The sequence below is a fragment of the Gossypium hirsutum genome, chromosome D05 (genome assembly GCF_007990345.1).
Source record: "Gossypium hirsutum isolate 1008001.06 chromosome D05, Gossypium_hirsutum_v2.1, whole genome shotgun sequence".
In the NCBI taxonomy this organism is placed as follows: domain Eukaryota; kingdom Viridiplantae; phylum Streptophyta; class Magnoliopsida; order Malvales; family Malvaceae; genus Gossypium; species Gossypium hirsutum.
The window spans coordinates 16085619-16100249 of record NC_053441.1 but is presented as its reverse complement, the minus strand read 5'-3'; the positions used below and the strand labels follow the sequence as shown (position 1 = coordinate 16100249).

The 14631-nt window shown below is 36.3% G+C and overlaps 3 protein-coding genes and 1 non-coding gene across 8 annotated transcripts; 3 read left to right on the top strand and 1 right to left on the bottom strand.

The window, feature by feature from the left end:
* The first annotated feature begins 16 nt into the window (after positions 1-16).
* LOC107905728 (small nuclear ribonucleoprotein SmD3b) lies at positions 17-2203 on the top strand. 3 transcript variants are annotated; one of them, XM_016832453.2, is made up of 5 exons: positions 18-319; positions 935-987; positions 1132-1198; positions 1288-1358; positions 1454-2203. In XM_016832453.2, the coding sequence occupies exons 1-4, from the start codon at positions 161-163 to the stop codon at positions 1330-1332; spliced, it is 324 nt and encodes a 107-aa protein (XP_016687942.1). In that variant the 5' UTR covers positions 18-160; the 3' UTR covers positions 1333-1358; positions 1454-2203. The 3 variants fall into 3 exon arrangements, with proteins under 3 accessions (XP_040949946.1, XP_016687942.1, XP_016687943.1); XM_016832454.2 differs by having other exon boundaries at positions 22-319; positions 1283-1358; XM_041094012.1 differs by having other exon boundaries at positions 17-319; positions 1288-2203.
* Positions 2146-8249, bottom strand: LOC107905726 (BTB/POZ domain-containing protein At2g30600). Of its 3 annotated transcripts, XM_041094011.1 has the most exons (14): positions 7783-8240; positions 7365-7644; positions 6380-7258; positions 5962-6291; positions 5255-5485; positions 4707-4868; positions 4197-4409; positions 4049-4096; positions 3890-3948; positions 3344-3476; positions 3181-3255; positions 3003-3083; positions 2708-2776; positions 2146-2638 (listed from the first exon to the last, which is right to left on the bottom strand). In XM_041094011.1, the coding sequence occupies exons 3-14, from the start codon at positions 7166-7168 to the stop codon at positions 2420-2422; spliced, it is 2409 nt and encodes an 802-aa protein (XP_040949945.1). In that variant the 5' UTR covers positions 7169-7258; positions 7365-7644; positions 7783-8240; the 3' UTR covers positions 2146-2419. The 3 variants fall into 3 exon arrangements, with proteins under 3 accessions (XP_040949945.1, XP_016687940.1, XP_016687941.1); XM_016832451.2 differs by having other exon boundaries at positions 7365-8249; XM_016832452.2 differs by lacking the exon at positions 7365-7644 and having other exon boundaries at positions 6380-7301.
* Positions 8250-8383: 134 nt separating this feature from the next.
* On the top strand, positions 8384-8456 carry TRNAE-CUC (transfer RNA glutamic acid (anticodon CUC)). Its single transcript has one exon. It is a non-coding gene; the product is annotated as a tRNA-Glu (tRNA).
* Positions 8457-9909: 1453 nt separating this feature from the next.
* LOC107905725 (catalase isozyme 1-like) lies at positions 9910-13756 on the top strand. Its single transcript, XM_016832450.2, has 8 exons — positions 9910-10066; positions 10516-10612; positions 10963-11240; positions 11550-12326; positions 12500-12589; positions 13004-13071; positions 13161-13254; positions 13371-13756. Exons 1-8 carry the CDS (start codon positions 10052-10054, stop codon positions 13428-13430), a joined length of 1479 nt encoding a protein of 492 aa, XP_016687939.1. The 5' UTR covers positions 9910-10051; the 3' UTR covers positions 13431-13756.
* The last annotated feature ends 875 nt before the right edge of the window (positions 13757-14631 follow it).

Genomic DNA, 14631 nt, shown 5'->3' with positions numbered 1-14631 from the left:
ATAAAAATTTTAAGTTAATATCGTAAATCAGTGACAGGTGTAGGTTTTTCTTTTCAATCTGCTACTAATCCGAGCAACAAAGCCAAATTTGATCCAGCACTAGGATTTAGCGAAGAAATGTAGCAAGTGATCAGCGATAAAGAAAGAAGAGAGCGAAACGATGAGCCGGGGCTTGGGCATTCCGGTGAAGCTGCTACACGAGGGTTCAGGTGACGTGGTAACGGTGGAACTCAAGAGCGGAGAGCTTTACAGAGGAAGCATGATCGAGTGCGAGGATAACTGGAATTGCCAGCTCGACAACATCACCTTCACTGCTAAAGTACTTCTCTTTTCTCTCTTACCTTCGTTTGTTTTCCTTTTAGCTGTTCGATAGTTTATGAGTTTGATTTCTTTATGCTCAGCCAGTGATAAACCTTAAAATGCTTTAATATTTGATGTTAGGTGTAGGCATTGTGTGACGGACATCCGTACTTACGTTTATAAACGGGTTAAATCCTAGGAGACAGAGATAGTGGGGGATATGACTGGGTAATCACTCTACTTTGTCTTTGGATTTTATTTCTTTGTTGTATATAGACACAAACAAATTTAGGCTTGAAATCATATCTTATAAAATTCATGTAGTTACCCGATTTAATGAAAGGTTTTAGTTCCTTGCATCTTGGTTCTTTTCTTCATATAATTAATTTCCTTGCAATGAGGGTTGCATTGGGGAAATCAGATATTTACTCAGAATTTACCGGTTTTCTTTCCAAGGAAAATCATTGTGATTTAAGTGCCTGTTTTTTCCATTTATATATTCAGAAATCAGAAGTAGACATCCCTTTCAAAAGTATGTTCGCCTTCTCTTTGGCTTTTGCTTCTTTGTTTTCTTCCTCTCCTTTACATCAAATTGTAAGTGATTCTACAATTATTTGCTTTGGCTTCACTTCAGGATGGAAAGGTATCACAGCATGAGCATGTTTTCATTCGAGGTAATAAAGTCAGGTATCATGTCTCCTTCTCTTCGTCTTGTACCGTTGTTTTTTGTAGGATTTATAGGTGGTGTAGTATTTGAGGGTAGTCAAGTAGGGTTTGCTTATGTTTAGATCAGACTTTGTTTTATATTAAAATTTGGTTGTATTTTGACAGATTTATGGTCATACCAGACATGTTGAAGAATGCTCCTATGTTCAAACGTCTGGATGCTAAAATCAAGGTGTGTATCTACTTGCAGGTTATGTACTTTCTTACACTATGCACATGTTAGAAGATTTCTAACATATTTCATAATTTCTTGAAGGGTAGGAGCTCATCTCTTGGGAGTTGGCAGAGGTAGAGCAGTTGCCTTGAGAGCCAAAGAAAGTCCCACCTTTCCCGTAATTAAGATGAAACCCTCTATTTAGTAATGTCTTTAACTTGTTCTTGTGCTCCAATCTTTTAACTTTTATTTTTCCATTTTAACATGCTCAAGCTGCTGGCCGAGGCACAACAGCTGGTAGAGGTGTTATGCCATCTGTTCTAAGGTAACTTTGTCTTGTTAAGTGCATTGCGGTCTCTTCTGTCAGGAGCAGCGTTCATCATTGAGGCTACCGGAGAATACCTTGACTTTAAAAACCAAATTTGTGCTCCTCATATTTTGAGGTCAAAGGGGGTTCTCTTTTGTATGTTGATTCCTGAGAATTGCCATGAGTTAGGAACTAAATTTGTAGTCATATTTGAGGTAAAAGGGTACTCATTCATGATGTTGATTCCTGAGAATTGCCTTGAGGTAAAAGGGTACTCTTTCATTATGTTAATAAAGAAGAAACTAGATTGAGGTGAAGTTATTTTGCCCGCATATGTAACCGGATGACTGCTCATATATTTTCCAGGATACGATAAAGCATGCACATCTAATTTTGTGTTTATAGGTTAGTGCGAAGATGAAAAATATAATCTGACCCGGCACCTCTAATGCCATTATGCCATAAAGGAATACGAGTCTTTTTGCAGTCAACAGCTTTATATAATCATTTGAATGCAAGTAAAAGTGAACAATGGTAATCTCGGTAGTCTCCAATATACAACATAAAGAACTATCTACCTCTGATCACTATGATATCAAGTGTATCGGTGGATTCAGTGTAGAAGATGCACCTGCCTTGTGCAGAGATGGGCATTGGCTTTTATGATATAAAGTGTATAGGTGATGTATTGTATCTTGAGGGCGAACGGCCCACAACAACATACTTTTACATGGAATTGCCATGTTACATATTTTCGATCGAGGGATCTTTTCAGTGGCAGGAATCGCACGAGGTAAATTCAGTTCTCAACGTCAACTACATAAATTTTATTTGGTAGAACTGTACGTGGTGGTAGGTCAAAAAAAAAAAAAAAACTTGAAAAGGAACTGCTATTGGAAAACCCAGAATAGATGCACATATTAATTTCACATTCAACGGAAGTAACCATAGAGCTCCAGGAAGCAAATGCATAAGTTCCAGGGGTTTGAGGCATCCGTGGTTGGACCAGTGAGTAGAACCCTGAAGAATCTAAATGGAAGCAGAGCATTCGGTCCAGTTACAGGCCATGATGCAAACTGACCTGGCTTGCACATTGTTTGGTCATTCTCGTGCACTCTCAAATCTATCCAAGTCTTTCCATCCATACAACCCTGGAACGTCAAGGAGAGTTAAATTACGGTGCTTCCACTGTTAGAATTTACTTAATAGTACATATTTACCTGAAATTTCCAATTCCTTATGTATGCCCTGGAGCCGTCCTGTCTCAATGTGTAGTAGTTGCACATAAGCTGCATTAATAGCATTTGGCATTTAGAAGATTGTTAACAGTTACTCAAAGCGACACTTCCACTTAACCTCTTTTAGTAGAACGGAGCACACTCAAATTAACCCATTACATACTATGACTGTAAGAGACCAACAGACACCAGGAACTTGTTCGCTCACAACTTAGTACAACTAAATGAACGATCTTTTAGCATGGCAGGTTAATAAGAGGAAGAATAGAGCAAAAACCTGATGATCTTTGCCAATGTCAACCATCCACCAAGCACAGATATTTCCGTTTTCCATACGAGGCCCAGCAAAACATGTTCCCTGATGCAGGGCATACCATTTAGTTCGAGCAAAATAATGAATGCATTCTGCTTTAGGCTTGTTGTAGAGACCTTTGAAAAGGTTTGGTTCATCATACCTGGTAAGTTCTTGATACCAAAACCTTGGGATCTGTGTGCCTTGAAGCAGGGCTGCTAGCTGTAATAGTAATTCTCTGAAGCATGGAAAGTTAAAGAGGGGGTAAGGAACAGTAACTGCATTATGAAAAGAAAAATCAAAGAGGATTGATTCGAGTATTTCACCTTATACACAACAGGGTTAACCCAAGGATGTCCCCCATATGATGTCCCGGAGAAGAACAGAACTCCATTGTTATCCCCATCACATATATACTGTAGCTCCTTATAACTGGAACGTCTATGTTGAAATCTTTCACTTCATGAAATAGAAATCAGTGTTGGTCAATTCATTACCCAGGAACACTACTCCTAAGCCATTCAGTATTGGCTCTTTGGAAATTCATTTCAAACATAATGCAGATAAATACCTAAAAGTCTTCTATAACAAGTCTAGCATCAAAAGGCAAGATTTTTAAATTAGCTCTTTCAGAAAGAATCAAAAGACCTTGACTATAAGAACTGCCCTGATGGCCAAGTGAGAGGATAACGGCAAGCAAAATAAACCCTAAGAGAGGAGATGATAGTGGACTTAGTTTCTCTTCACTGTTTATGTGTTGAATTCTCAATCATAATTTCCATTTTCTCACTAATGAAATTGACATTTTAGTTACGAATGTAAACCCCATATGAGCAAAATATCAAGATTTATAAGCACAAAACAGGACTTACTTCTGGTCGTTTCCATGTGTTGCTGCTCCGCATTCTATATAATTAATGGCTTCCTTAACCTATTTCATTAACCAAGATACATTAGCCAAGGAGGAAACAAAAATATAGTATCAAAACACATATCCAAAATGTTTCCTCGAAGAGGAACGGCAAACTTACAAGATCACCAAAAGCAGAAATCTGCGTGCTTAGACTGGTATTTTCTAACTGCAACATCATTGAAAAAACAAAATAGCAGTTTATAGCCCGGCCATAGGCATATCATAGCACTCCTTGATAGATATCCTTGGATCCAGGGGTTTTTTACCTTCTTTAGCAGGGGGTATGGCAATAAAGAGAACCGTACTGATGCAAGCAAGTCATTCACCAGTTGAAGCCTGTCCTTGAACACACTTTCTAAAGTTGAATTTGTAATTAGCTCATTCACCACTTCCCATCCACACAATTTCTCTGATTTCATGTACCACATCAAAATTGCATCGAGAACTCTTTCTTCAGATATTACAGTTAGATCCGGATGCTGCAAGGAGTCGATAATTTATAACAATAAGGAAACCTATAAAATCCCAAGTCTATCAATGTAAACCAAAAGAACCTTGACAGAGAAATAGAAATAATTTTAGCATATTTCTTTAAGCTTCTCATCTCTATCCATATAACTACGTACTGACTAGCCACTTAAATTGTAGCATCATAAAGCCATCACTACACAGCTTCTCAGTCTCCATGTTGGAAATTATGTTCTATGGGTAGAGCATGTCAGCCTCATCCTAAGATAGCCAACATATCATACAAGTTTTGACGAGTGAAGACCCACCTGAATAATATTCCTAAAAGTTGTCTCGTCTAAAGAGATGAAATCAAGGCTTGCAGTAGTGCGGTAGTCAAAGTGCATTGCAAAATTCCTTTCACAAGTTTCCTTGATAAGTTTACATGATGGGATTGAGGAAACCACTTGGAGGATCGGACAGACAGAGTCCTGCAACAAAGTTCAACAGTTAGCTTCACAAGCAACAGCCCTATTGCGAACATCTGTAGGACAACTAATTATATAAGCCCTATTGTCTGCTTCCTCGTCCATTAAACTTGTGCAAAATAGAAAAAGTTGTTGTATGACCATCTTCCACTAGAACTCCGTCCCTGCATGTAATATGTACATGAAAGGTATCAATATTTTTATAATTCATTATTTATAAAAGGGGTCTCATCTTTTGTTTTCAGAACTCCGAAACCGCAACTCACTTCTCCGTTCTTTTAATTCTATTCATGCAAAAAAACATGTGACATTGGCAAGAAAGCATATCTGCATGGAAATACAAAATGATAAAATCAAATTATTCCATAAGCTATAGATCAACAAACTACCTCTGAGAGGCATTCTAAAAGCATTTTGCAGCATTCCTGATGAAGAAGAGAGATTCCGAATTTGTCAGATAACAGAAGGAGCTGGAGTAACAAGGTACCAAAGTCCTCATTATCCTCAATCCTGAGATCCCCGCAGTACATGAATTCAAGCATAGCCTTCAATGCTGCTGGAGACACATCCCTTAAACAAACCTCAGGTGAGTTGCTCTCACACATTCCATTCGTGAACATCTGTAGGGCAATTAATTATATTAGTCAAAAACTGTTGACACAACCAAAAACAAAAAAAGTTGAAATGAAGAGGAAATATGATGAGCACAAGGACCTCTTCCTTTTAGAAATAAATATGAAGGTTAACCACTCATTTTGTGATGAAACAAAAGTTTTGCCTATTTCAGTTCCTTCTCCAAAGGCAGCTGCACTAGTAAGCGAATCTTAATGTAGACAGTTGGAATAAAACCTATATCAAACTGGAAGCTATTTGAGCTCACCATATTATAAATTTGATAGCAATGGCGAAGCAGAGAAAGCCAAACAAGAAAATCATTTCTTTATCCCAAAACTTTCAACTTAAATATTATGGTGAAAAGCAATATCTTGGCAAGCTATAAGAAACATATCCTAACACAACTGCAGCTAAGTTCAATAATATATACAACTGCAAAAGACCTTACAGTATTATTTCATAAGAGGTATGAGGACCTCACCTTTGTAAATGGGACACTATATAACCCGAGAATGACTTTATGAGCCCGAGCAATGAGACCTTGACCCTCAATGTAAATGCTAATGTCACTGTACTCGCCTGTTGAACGCAATTGTTGGAGTCTCTGCATGTTTATTGGGAGCCCACAACAGAAATTTCCTCCAAAGTGGATATGAGAACTCGCATATGATAACTCCATAGTCTCACCCGAGTCGGACAACTTTTTGTTTGCTTTAAACCGCTCCATTGCTTCCTCACATTGCTTCACTAGTGGCATCACTTCGAACCGTAAAGCCAAACCCCACAACGAACTAAGTTGTGCCTCTGAAATCTTTGTCAAACAGACAGCAAGAAATAAGAAAACTCAAAAAGCCAAAAACACTGAAGCCTGTAGGCTTTAGGGGAAACATTAGTATTACCTGTGTTTGGCCTGCATACACATACTGAAGAAGCGCGTGCAGAGTTGGATATGCTACCTGCTGTAGCTGAATAACATCTTCATGTGATGAGCTCAGAACAAAGTTCCCTGATGCTTGCAATATAACCTTATGAGCAGGGACAGACCTTGCCTCCTCACCAACAATGAACAACATATCAGATAATTCCCACCTCTCAAGAAAATTTTCAAGCCCCCATTTGTCATAGCCCGTTTGTTCATCTTCCAACTCCTCATCACCGTCGCCATTGTATTCGCTGTTAACTTGCTTCCACAGCGACAAATGATTTTGAGTCAAGGGCAATACGTTAACATTCCTATAGCCAACATGTTTATCCCAGCTACTAAGGCCAACATACTGAACACTGCAATTTGGATTTGTATCTAGCCACTCAAACACAAGATTCTGAAAAGGGTATCTTCCTTTACCAATACTAATCAACCCATCGTAGATACTGATCCAATAACTCTGAAATGCAGAAGAACAACATAGACCAATACCTACCACATCAACCACAGTTTTCCCATCCACCTCAATTTTCAACCTACTGTTCCTATGGCTACCAATGATTACAGTATAATGAGGACTGTTATCCCTCTTATAATGATAGTGTTGACTTCCAACATTCTCCCTAAACACCACAGTAACATCATTGTGAGCGAAAGCATCGAATGATACACATCCTCTGCCAGCTTCACGGAATTTCAGATCCTTTATCCAAGCACACTCAAAGGGAGCGACCGTCAGGAACTTTTTCTCTTTCGTTTCCATATTTTTTCTTTCTCCCTAAATAAAAAAAAAACCCAATACTTTCCACTTACTTAGAACTTCAGCTAGAAAATCAGCCTTATTTATAGGAACCTGAGATAGCGAGGGGAGATATCACACACCACCTTTCATTTATCTGATAAAAATACATATTAAAGAAAAAGAAAGAAGAAAGAAGCAAGTTTAGATTAAATCTTACCTTGTAATTAATCAATCTAAAAAGCACATTAGGATGCAAATCAAGACCAAGATCTCTCCAAAAACAGATGCTGATAGGTGATCAACTAAGGGGTTAAAACTAAAGCAAAGGAGTAAGGAGTCAAACATCGCTATCTGATAGGACGCTGGAAGGAGCTGGAATCGTGCAACTTGAAAAAAAATCTAAACCCACCCAGCTGCTTCACTCTCGCTATCAATCCTACGCCACATTCTTATCCAACCACAACACCAATACGCAATAAAATATCTCCAAAGGCAACCTTAAAATAAGCCCAAGAAAGTCCACACAACAGACAAAATACAAGACATAAGATGATGGGAACCCATGCTTACCACGCAATCATCACTTATGACAACATTATTTTATATATCTATACATTATATATATACTTATATACCTGGAAATTTTCACGGAGGCAATTCTTTTTCCCACCCTCTGATTTTCAATTACCTGGCACTGGCAGAATACTCACGGGGCCATAAATGAAAGGAAGTATATTGGATCCAGGAAAATGAGTAGTCCATCATTTAAAGAAAACGTGGGTAGGGTATCTCTTAATCAGGCAAACTTGATATTTTGATAATATAATTTCCAAAATAGAAGTTCAAAAGATCTGAAAATGAAATGAATTTTATGGCTAAAATTTGGTGATGGTAGAATCGATGGTGAAACGTGGCGAAGAGTGCGTGGCAGCTATGGATGTTTATGTGACATTGACACGTAAAAGAACGCAACCAGATTTTTTTTGCGCTTGTCCCTGTCTTTGTCTGATGATGATTGTGAAGTCAGATTACATTTGGATCGCTGCTTTCTTTCTTCTTTTTTTTTTTTATAAGTTTGTTATTTTAATTTCTGGACACATTAGAACCATCGACTTTACCAATCTGTTTTGTTAAAATAAGATATCATTCATTCTTTCCTCTTTTCTTTTTACTAAAAATAAGAGATTATTCAAGATTTTATATTTATTATTATAAATTATTAGCTTAAAAAACAATTCCGTTGTAGTCTAGGTGGTTAGGATACTCGGCTCTCACCCGAGAGACCCGTGTTCAAGTCCCGGCAACGGAATTAATGATTTTTCAAATGATTTTTTCAGTCCTTTGTAGAACAAAGTCGTAATTTTCAGGCCCAAAAATTGTCATATGACTATCAGATTTCAGCGATGCCGATGGCTTCATGATTGGGCCATTAGGGTTTCCATTCCCATATATACTGACACAATGCAACTCTTCCGCTTAGTCATTTATAGTGACTAATATGTTACTGTATTAATTTAATTTTTATATTATTTAAAAATTTAAATAAATTTAAATCGTAACAAAGTTAATATTGATTATATTAATTCCGTAATTATTAAATAAATATTTTTTTAAAAATTAAATAAATTTAAATTATAATAAAATTAACATTTTCCATATAAGAAATATCTTAAAAATTATTTTTTAAATACAATTCAATTTAAAATAAAAATTAATCCATTTAATAATATAAAAATTAATTTAATCAAATATTTTTAGAGAGCTTTTTCAAGTACATTTCTCGTACACATCTTAACTCAATATCTTTTGTTTCGCATACTTTCTCTTAAAAAAAAAAGAAGAAAAAAATGGTATAGCAAAGAGACAAAAATAAAAACAATGTTGAAACATGAAAATATAAAACAAAAGGCATGCTCGAAATCACAAATTATTACATTGTCGGATAATAAATTTATTTGATTTAACTTGGAAATTTTTTAGAAAAAAACTGGATAACCTTAGATCAAATTATTACATCTTTGGGTGAAGAAGCAATGTTGTGGATCAAATTATTATTTCATATTTTTATATCATCTTTCAATAAAATAATTAAAAATTACGAATTTAAAAATCGAACACGTATTTAATAGTATTAAACTTCAATGTAAAAAATTACGAAGAAAATGAAATAATCACTACACAATTTTTTGACATAATGACCTTTTTGGCCCTCTAACTTTACAAAAAAAATATTATTTTAGCTCTCCATTTAATTTTTCGTCTCTTTTGGCAATTGAATTTTGTTTTTTTTGTCAAAATACTCAATAATTGATGAAAAATTTAATATTTTTTTTAGCTTTATTGACATAACATATAAGTGAATTGTCATGTGAAGGACATATTAGCAAGTAAATAATTTTAAAAAAATAAATTAAAATAAATTAAAAATCACTAAATTTATTTAAAAAGTATAAAAATATTTTTTAATATTTAAAAATTTAAAAAATTAATTAAATGCTGAAATGTCATTCATATGGCAATCCACATGTATGCTATATAAACAAAGTTAATAAAGCTTAATTTTTTGATCCATTACGAGATGGTTTGACAAAAAATTGAAAATTAAAAATTCAAGATTTAAAAAATATAAAAAATTGAATAAGAGTTAAAATGATTTTTTTTTAATTTGGAGGGGGAAAAGTTTATTATCCTTTTTTTTTCTTTCTAAAAAACACCATATAATATATATTTTATATAACCATATAATATAACACTTAACAGGAGAGATGAAAAACATTAAAACCACCGAACTTTTGTCCCAAAAAAATAAAAATAAAACCACCAAACTAAATAAGTTGTACTCCGTCAAAACCACGACATTTCACTTCCTCCGTCTCCTTTACCTGCTCTGCTCTTCCTTTGCTTATGGATCCCTACAAGGTATTCTCTTTCTTCTATTTCTATTATTGTAATTTTAATCGTTCGCTTGATTAAATTCGACTCTCTATTTCTTTTTCTGATGTATCAACTTCCTCATTGAATCAAATCGAACATGATGTGTCCCTCCTTTCATCTTTGTTGATTTTTCTTTGTTTTTGTTGTTGTTCTTTTTTTTTTTTAAATTGGACTTTTTTGACAAACTGTTGCCTGCTTCCTCATGGGTTCTTCAAGATTTGTTTCTTGAGGTATTGGGAATTCGACGAGGAATCATGAAATATATTTCACTTCCAAGCATAAAATATCAATCATTTCATCCAAGCTTCTTTCTGATGATATCTTTGATGTTTGATGAAACAAGTTGTATTTTTTCTTTTTGCACGTCTCTGCAGTTTTATCTTTAGGTACTGCCTAATCATTCTTTTATTGGTATTCTGAATTGGATGATGCAGCACCGTCCTTCAAGTGCTTTCAATTCCCCATTCTGGACAACCAATTCTGGTGCTCCAATTTGGAACAACAACTCGTCACTTACTGTTGGACCCAGAGGTATATTTCCTTTTTTATTACCATGAGAAAATTCACTACCTTGACCGTAAGATTATCAGTCATGATTTTTTTTTGAGCGATCTTCCATAACCAGCATCTGCATCCTCGATGTTATGGTGTGCTTATGTTATCATATCTGATTATATGGCTGATATAGTAGTTTCATGCAATGCATTACCTCAAATATTCTTCCATTTTCTGCATGTTGAGCGGGGGACTGAGGTTTGCAGCTAGCATTTTAGTCAATCAATTATATAAAACTTGAAAGACAGTCGAAACACTTTGTGGGAATAATTTTCTTTTGAATACATGGTGTTAACAATATGGATCCTACACTTCCTCTTTGACAGGTCCAATCCTCCTTGAGGACTATCATTTGGTGGAAAAGCTTGCCAACTTTGACAGAGAGAGGATTCCAGAACGTGTTGTCCATGCTAGGGGAGCCAGTGCAAAGGGTTTCTTTGAGGTCACCCATGACATTTCTCAGCTTACATGTGCAGATTTTCTGCGAGCCCCTGGAGTTCAGACCCCTGTAATTGTACGTTTCTCAACTGTCATCCATGAGCGTGGAAGCCCTGAAACCCTGAGGGATCCACGTGGTTTTGCGGTGAAGTTTTACACCCGAGAGGTAAGAGTTCACCTGCCACCTCCTTTCTGTCTCTAATCTGGTTGGCAATCTAAAGGGCACATTTAGTGCATTCTAATTTGTAAAGGAAAAAGAATTTTAGAGTGCTTGTAACTTTTGCTAAATCAGTTAAAAAGTTAAAACATGCTTTGAGGATTTTCTTATATATTTCATTTTATAATTGTCTTTGTTGGGTTTAAGGCATAGTTTGTGAATACAATCCCGAGTCTATAATGCATTACTTCGTTGAAATATGATTTTTCTCCAACTTGCGTGCCTCTTTTTATTCTAAATTTATTTATGTAAACTCAGGGTAATTTTGATCTTGTTGGAAACAATTTCCCGGTCTTTTTTATTCGTGATGGAATGAAATTCCCTGATATGGTCCATGCTCTTAAGCCCAACCCCAAGTCTCACATCCAGGAGAATTGGAGGATCCTTGATTTCTTCTCACACCATCCCGAGAGCTTGCACATGTTCACTTTCCTGTTTGATGACTTGGGTATACCTCAAGATTATAGACACATGGAAGGTTCTGGTGTGAATACCTATACTCTGATAAACAAGGCTGGGAAAGCACACTATGTGAAATTCCACTGGAAGCCCACTTGTGGAGTCAAATGCTTGCTAGAAGAAGAGGCAATCAAGGTTGGAGGATCTAATCACAGCCATGCCACTCAGGATCTCTATGACTCAATTGCAGCTGGCAATTATCCTGAGTGGAAGCTTTTTATCCAGACAATCGACCCTGACCACGAACAAAGATTCGACTTTGACCCACTTGATGTGACCAAGACCTGGCCTGAGGACATCTTGCCCCTTCAGCCTGTTGGTCGCTTGGTTTTAAATAAGAACATTGACAACTTCTTTGCTGAAAATGAACAGCTTGCATTTTGCCCTGCCATTGTGGTTCCTGGAATTTATTATTCAGATGACAAGTTGCTCCAGACTCGTGTCTTCTCCTACTCTGATACCCAGAGGCACAGGCTTGGACCAAACTATCTGCAGCTCCCGGCTAATGCTCCCAAGTGTGCTCATCACAACAATCACCATGAAGGTTTTATGAATTTTATGCACAGGGATGAGGAGGTACTTTACTCTTTTTCCATTAATTTCTCTTAGTAAATAATGGATTCCATAATGTGCTAATGAGATGAATTAAATATATATGTTTGTTTACAAGAGCAGCACATATCTTTAACTTGCATGCTGTAGTTGTGATGATCAGTGCTCTGATCAGATGCTATTCAGCTGTTTTTCAGATAAATTACTTCCCTTCAAGGTATGATCCTTCCCGTCATGCTGAGAGGTTCCCTATCCCTCCTGCTCTTTGCACTGGAAAGCGTGAGAAGGTCAGTTCCTCTTCAAAGTGGTGTTTGTGATTTCAGCTAATTTTAGCAATGTGGTTCATTTTTTATTCAGTTGCATGAGTTTATATGTATGTTTTTACACAATCCTATTCCACAAAACCATTGATTTGACTTTGTTAAATTTTGATGTAAAAGCTGCAAAAGCAGCATTGGAAGTAATTTTTACTTTCCAACCATGCAATGAGCAATAGCAAAACAGCACGTTTGTCTGGTTTCTAGGCATAGGGAAGACGGTAGGGGATAAACATTCCCTTTTTCTTTTTTCATTTCTGTTTAACTTTTCAAGCTTTGCTTCGTCTCTATAAACTTTTAGTATGCAACTTTAAAATATTATCTACAAATTGCTATATGTTTTGTTTCTGGAAGTAATGAACTCATCAAGTCTTTTGGTCACAGTGCATTATTGAGAAGGAGAACAACTTCAAACAGCCTGGAGAGAGATACCGGTCCTGGGCACCAGACAGGTTATAATTGGGTTCCCAACTATTGTAAATTAAAATAAATGGAATAAATAAAAATGCGAGTCTCAGAGTTTCTTTTTTGCTGCAACTAGGCAAGAGCGATTCATCAACCGCTGGGTTGATGCCTTGTCTGATCCACGTGTCACTCATGAAATCCGCAGCATATGGATCACATACTGGTCTCAGGTTGAATGCTTTTTCCTGTTAATACTTGTCAATTTATATCTCTGTGTGAGCTTTATAGGCCCAACCTTTGGACTTAGCTTACTGATAGTATTATCCGTGATGGGCATATGATACAGGCTGATAAATCGTTGGGTCAGAAGCTAGCATCTCGTTTAAATGTGAGGCCAAGCATTTGAAAGGACTATTTACCTGGATGCTTTGGAGTTCCGCAGGGTAAGGACTGAATGTAGAAACGTCCATCTGTTTCTTTGGAAGCATAAACTTATTGATCCTTTTGTTCTTGTGCCATATTGTAATACCGAACAAGCTTGTAATAATATTGTCTTTGTCGTGTCTTGCTGCATGCTCCGACTAGAAATATGTTCTGAAAAGATTATAGCAATGGTAATGGGAAATGGCAAACCTTAGATTCCCCGCAGCACCAAAACTGGGAATATAGTAACATCACTTGTAAATTGTAATATCTTTCAACGTTCAAGCTTACTTTTACTGGCTTTGTTTATTATATGTTCAGAGGCATGTGCTTACTGTTTATCATTATCGGACCAAACTAAACTAACCTAGAGAGAGAAAACAGACTTTAATGGGTTGACAAAATAATCTAAACTTGTTGAATTTTGATTCAACCCAACTGTATGGTTTTTCTTTGAGTGCGGATTGCGCAAGGAAACCTTTTCTCATTTTGAAGCTAACAATTGATTCTCATCAACCGCTCCTTATCACTAAGAAATGGTAATTAAACCACACACTTATAAGGGGGAAACACAGATGTGTCACTTTAATATTTGTTAATTTGAATCCATTGCAAAAATATAGAACTCTTGAAATTGAATTCGGGCTATGTTTGAAACCCTAATAATCGACACTATGATGCAAAACTCTTGAAATTGAAGTTAGTCCATGCAAAAGTTTGGAGATTCTCAAGTGAAATTTGGGTGTAATGGAATGTTGATATTAGAAACTAAGATACTCAATGTTGCAAGTCAATATGTGCATATTCATTGTAGGGATAAGGGAGATAGTATTGTTGTTGTTCATGGTAGTCTGAATGCTGCCAAATATAGACTATTTTGGGATCAACCCTATAAGTTGGTTCCTTAGGCAGATGAACTCTGGTCCTTAGGTGGTGATTTTAATTTAGTTAGGTGATGAGAAGAGCGCAAGGGGGAGCTCTCAACAAAAATGGATTATGTTCTTGCCGTTTTAGGTTTATTGCTACTTGGCAAAATCACCCGAAGTTTGCTGAGTTTCATAAATCTACTGGGAAGGAAGATGGGGATATCGCTACCAATGTTTAACGTTTCACTAGTGAAATTAAGGTTTGGAACAAAAATGTTTTCAGCCATATGAGGAAACGGAAAAGGTAGTAGTTGGTGA

What these genes read in the sequence shown, in the direction of transcription:
- LOC107905728 (XM_041094012.1), top strand. Translation starts at nt 161, where the DNA reads ATGAGCCGGGGCTTGGGCATTCCGGTGAAGCTGCTACACGAGGGTTCA. An exon ending in ACATCACCTTCACTGCTAAA is followed by an intron (nt 320 to 934) that starts GTACTTCTCTTT and finishes GCTTCACTTCAG; the next exon opens with GATGGAAAGGTATCACAGCA. An exon ending in GTCTGGATGCTAAAATCAAG is followed by an intron (nt 1,199 to 1,287) that starts GTGTGTATCTAC and finishes CTTGAAGGGTAG; the next exon opens with GAGCTCATCTCTTGGGAGTT.
- LOC107905725 (XM_016832450.2), top strand. An exon ending in TTATGCACAGGGATGAGGAG is followed by an intron (nt 12,327 to 12,499) that starts GTACTTTACTCT and finishes GCTGTTTTTCAG; the next exon opens with ATAAATTACTTCCCTTCAAG. An exon ending in GCACTGGAAAGCGTGAGAAG is followed by an intron (nt 12,590 to 13,003) that starts GTCAGTTCCTCT and finishes TTTTGGTCACAG; the next exon opens with TGCATTATTGAGAAGGAGAA.
- LOC107905726 (XM_016832451.2), bottom strand. Translation starts at nt 7,168, where the DNA reads ATGGAAACGAAAGAGAAAAAGTTCCTGACGGTCGCTCCCTTTGAGTGT. An exon ending in ATAGTGTCCCATTTACAAAG is followed by an intron (nt 5,486 to 5,961) that starts GTGAGGTCCTCA and finishes ATTGCCCTACAG; the next exon opens with ATGTTCACGAATGGAATGTG. An exon ending in TTAACCCTGTTGTGTATAAG is followed by an intron (nt 3,256 to 3,343) that starts GTGAAATACTCG and finishes TCCATGCTTCAG; the next exon opens with AGAATTACTATTACAGCTAG.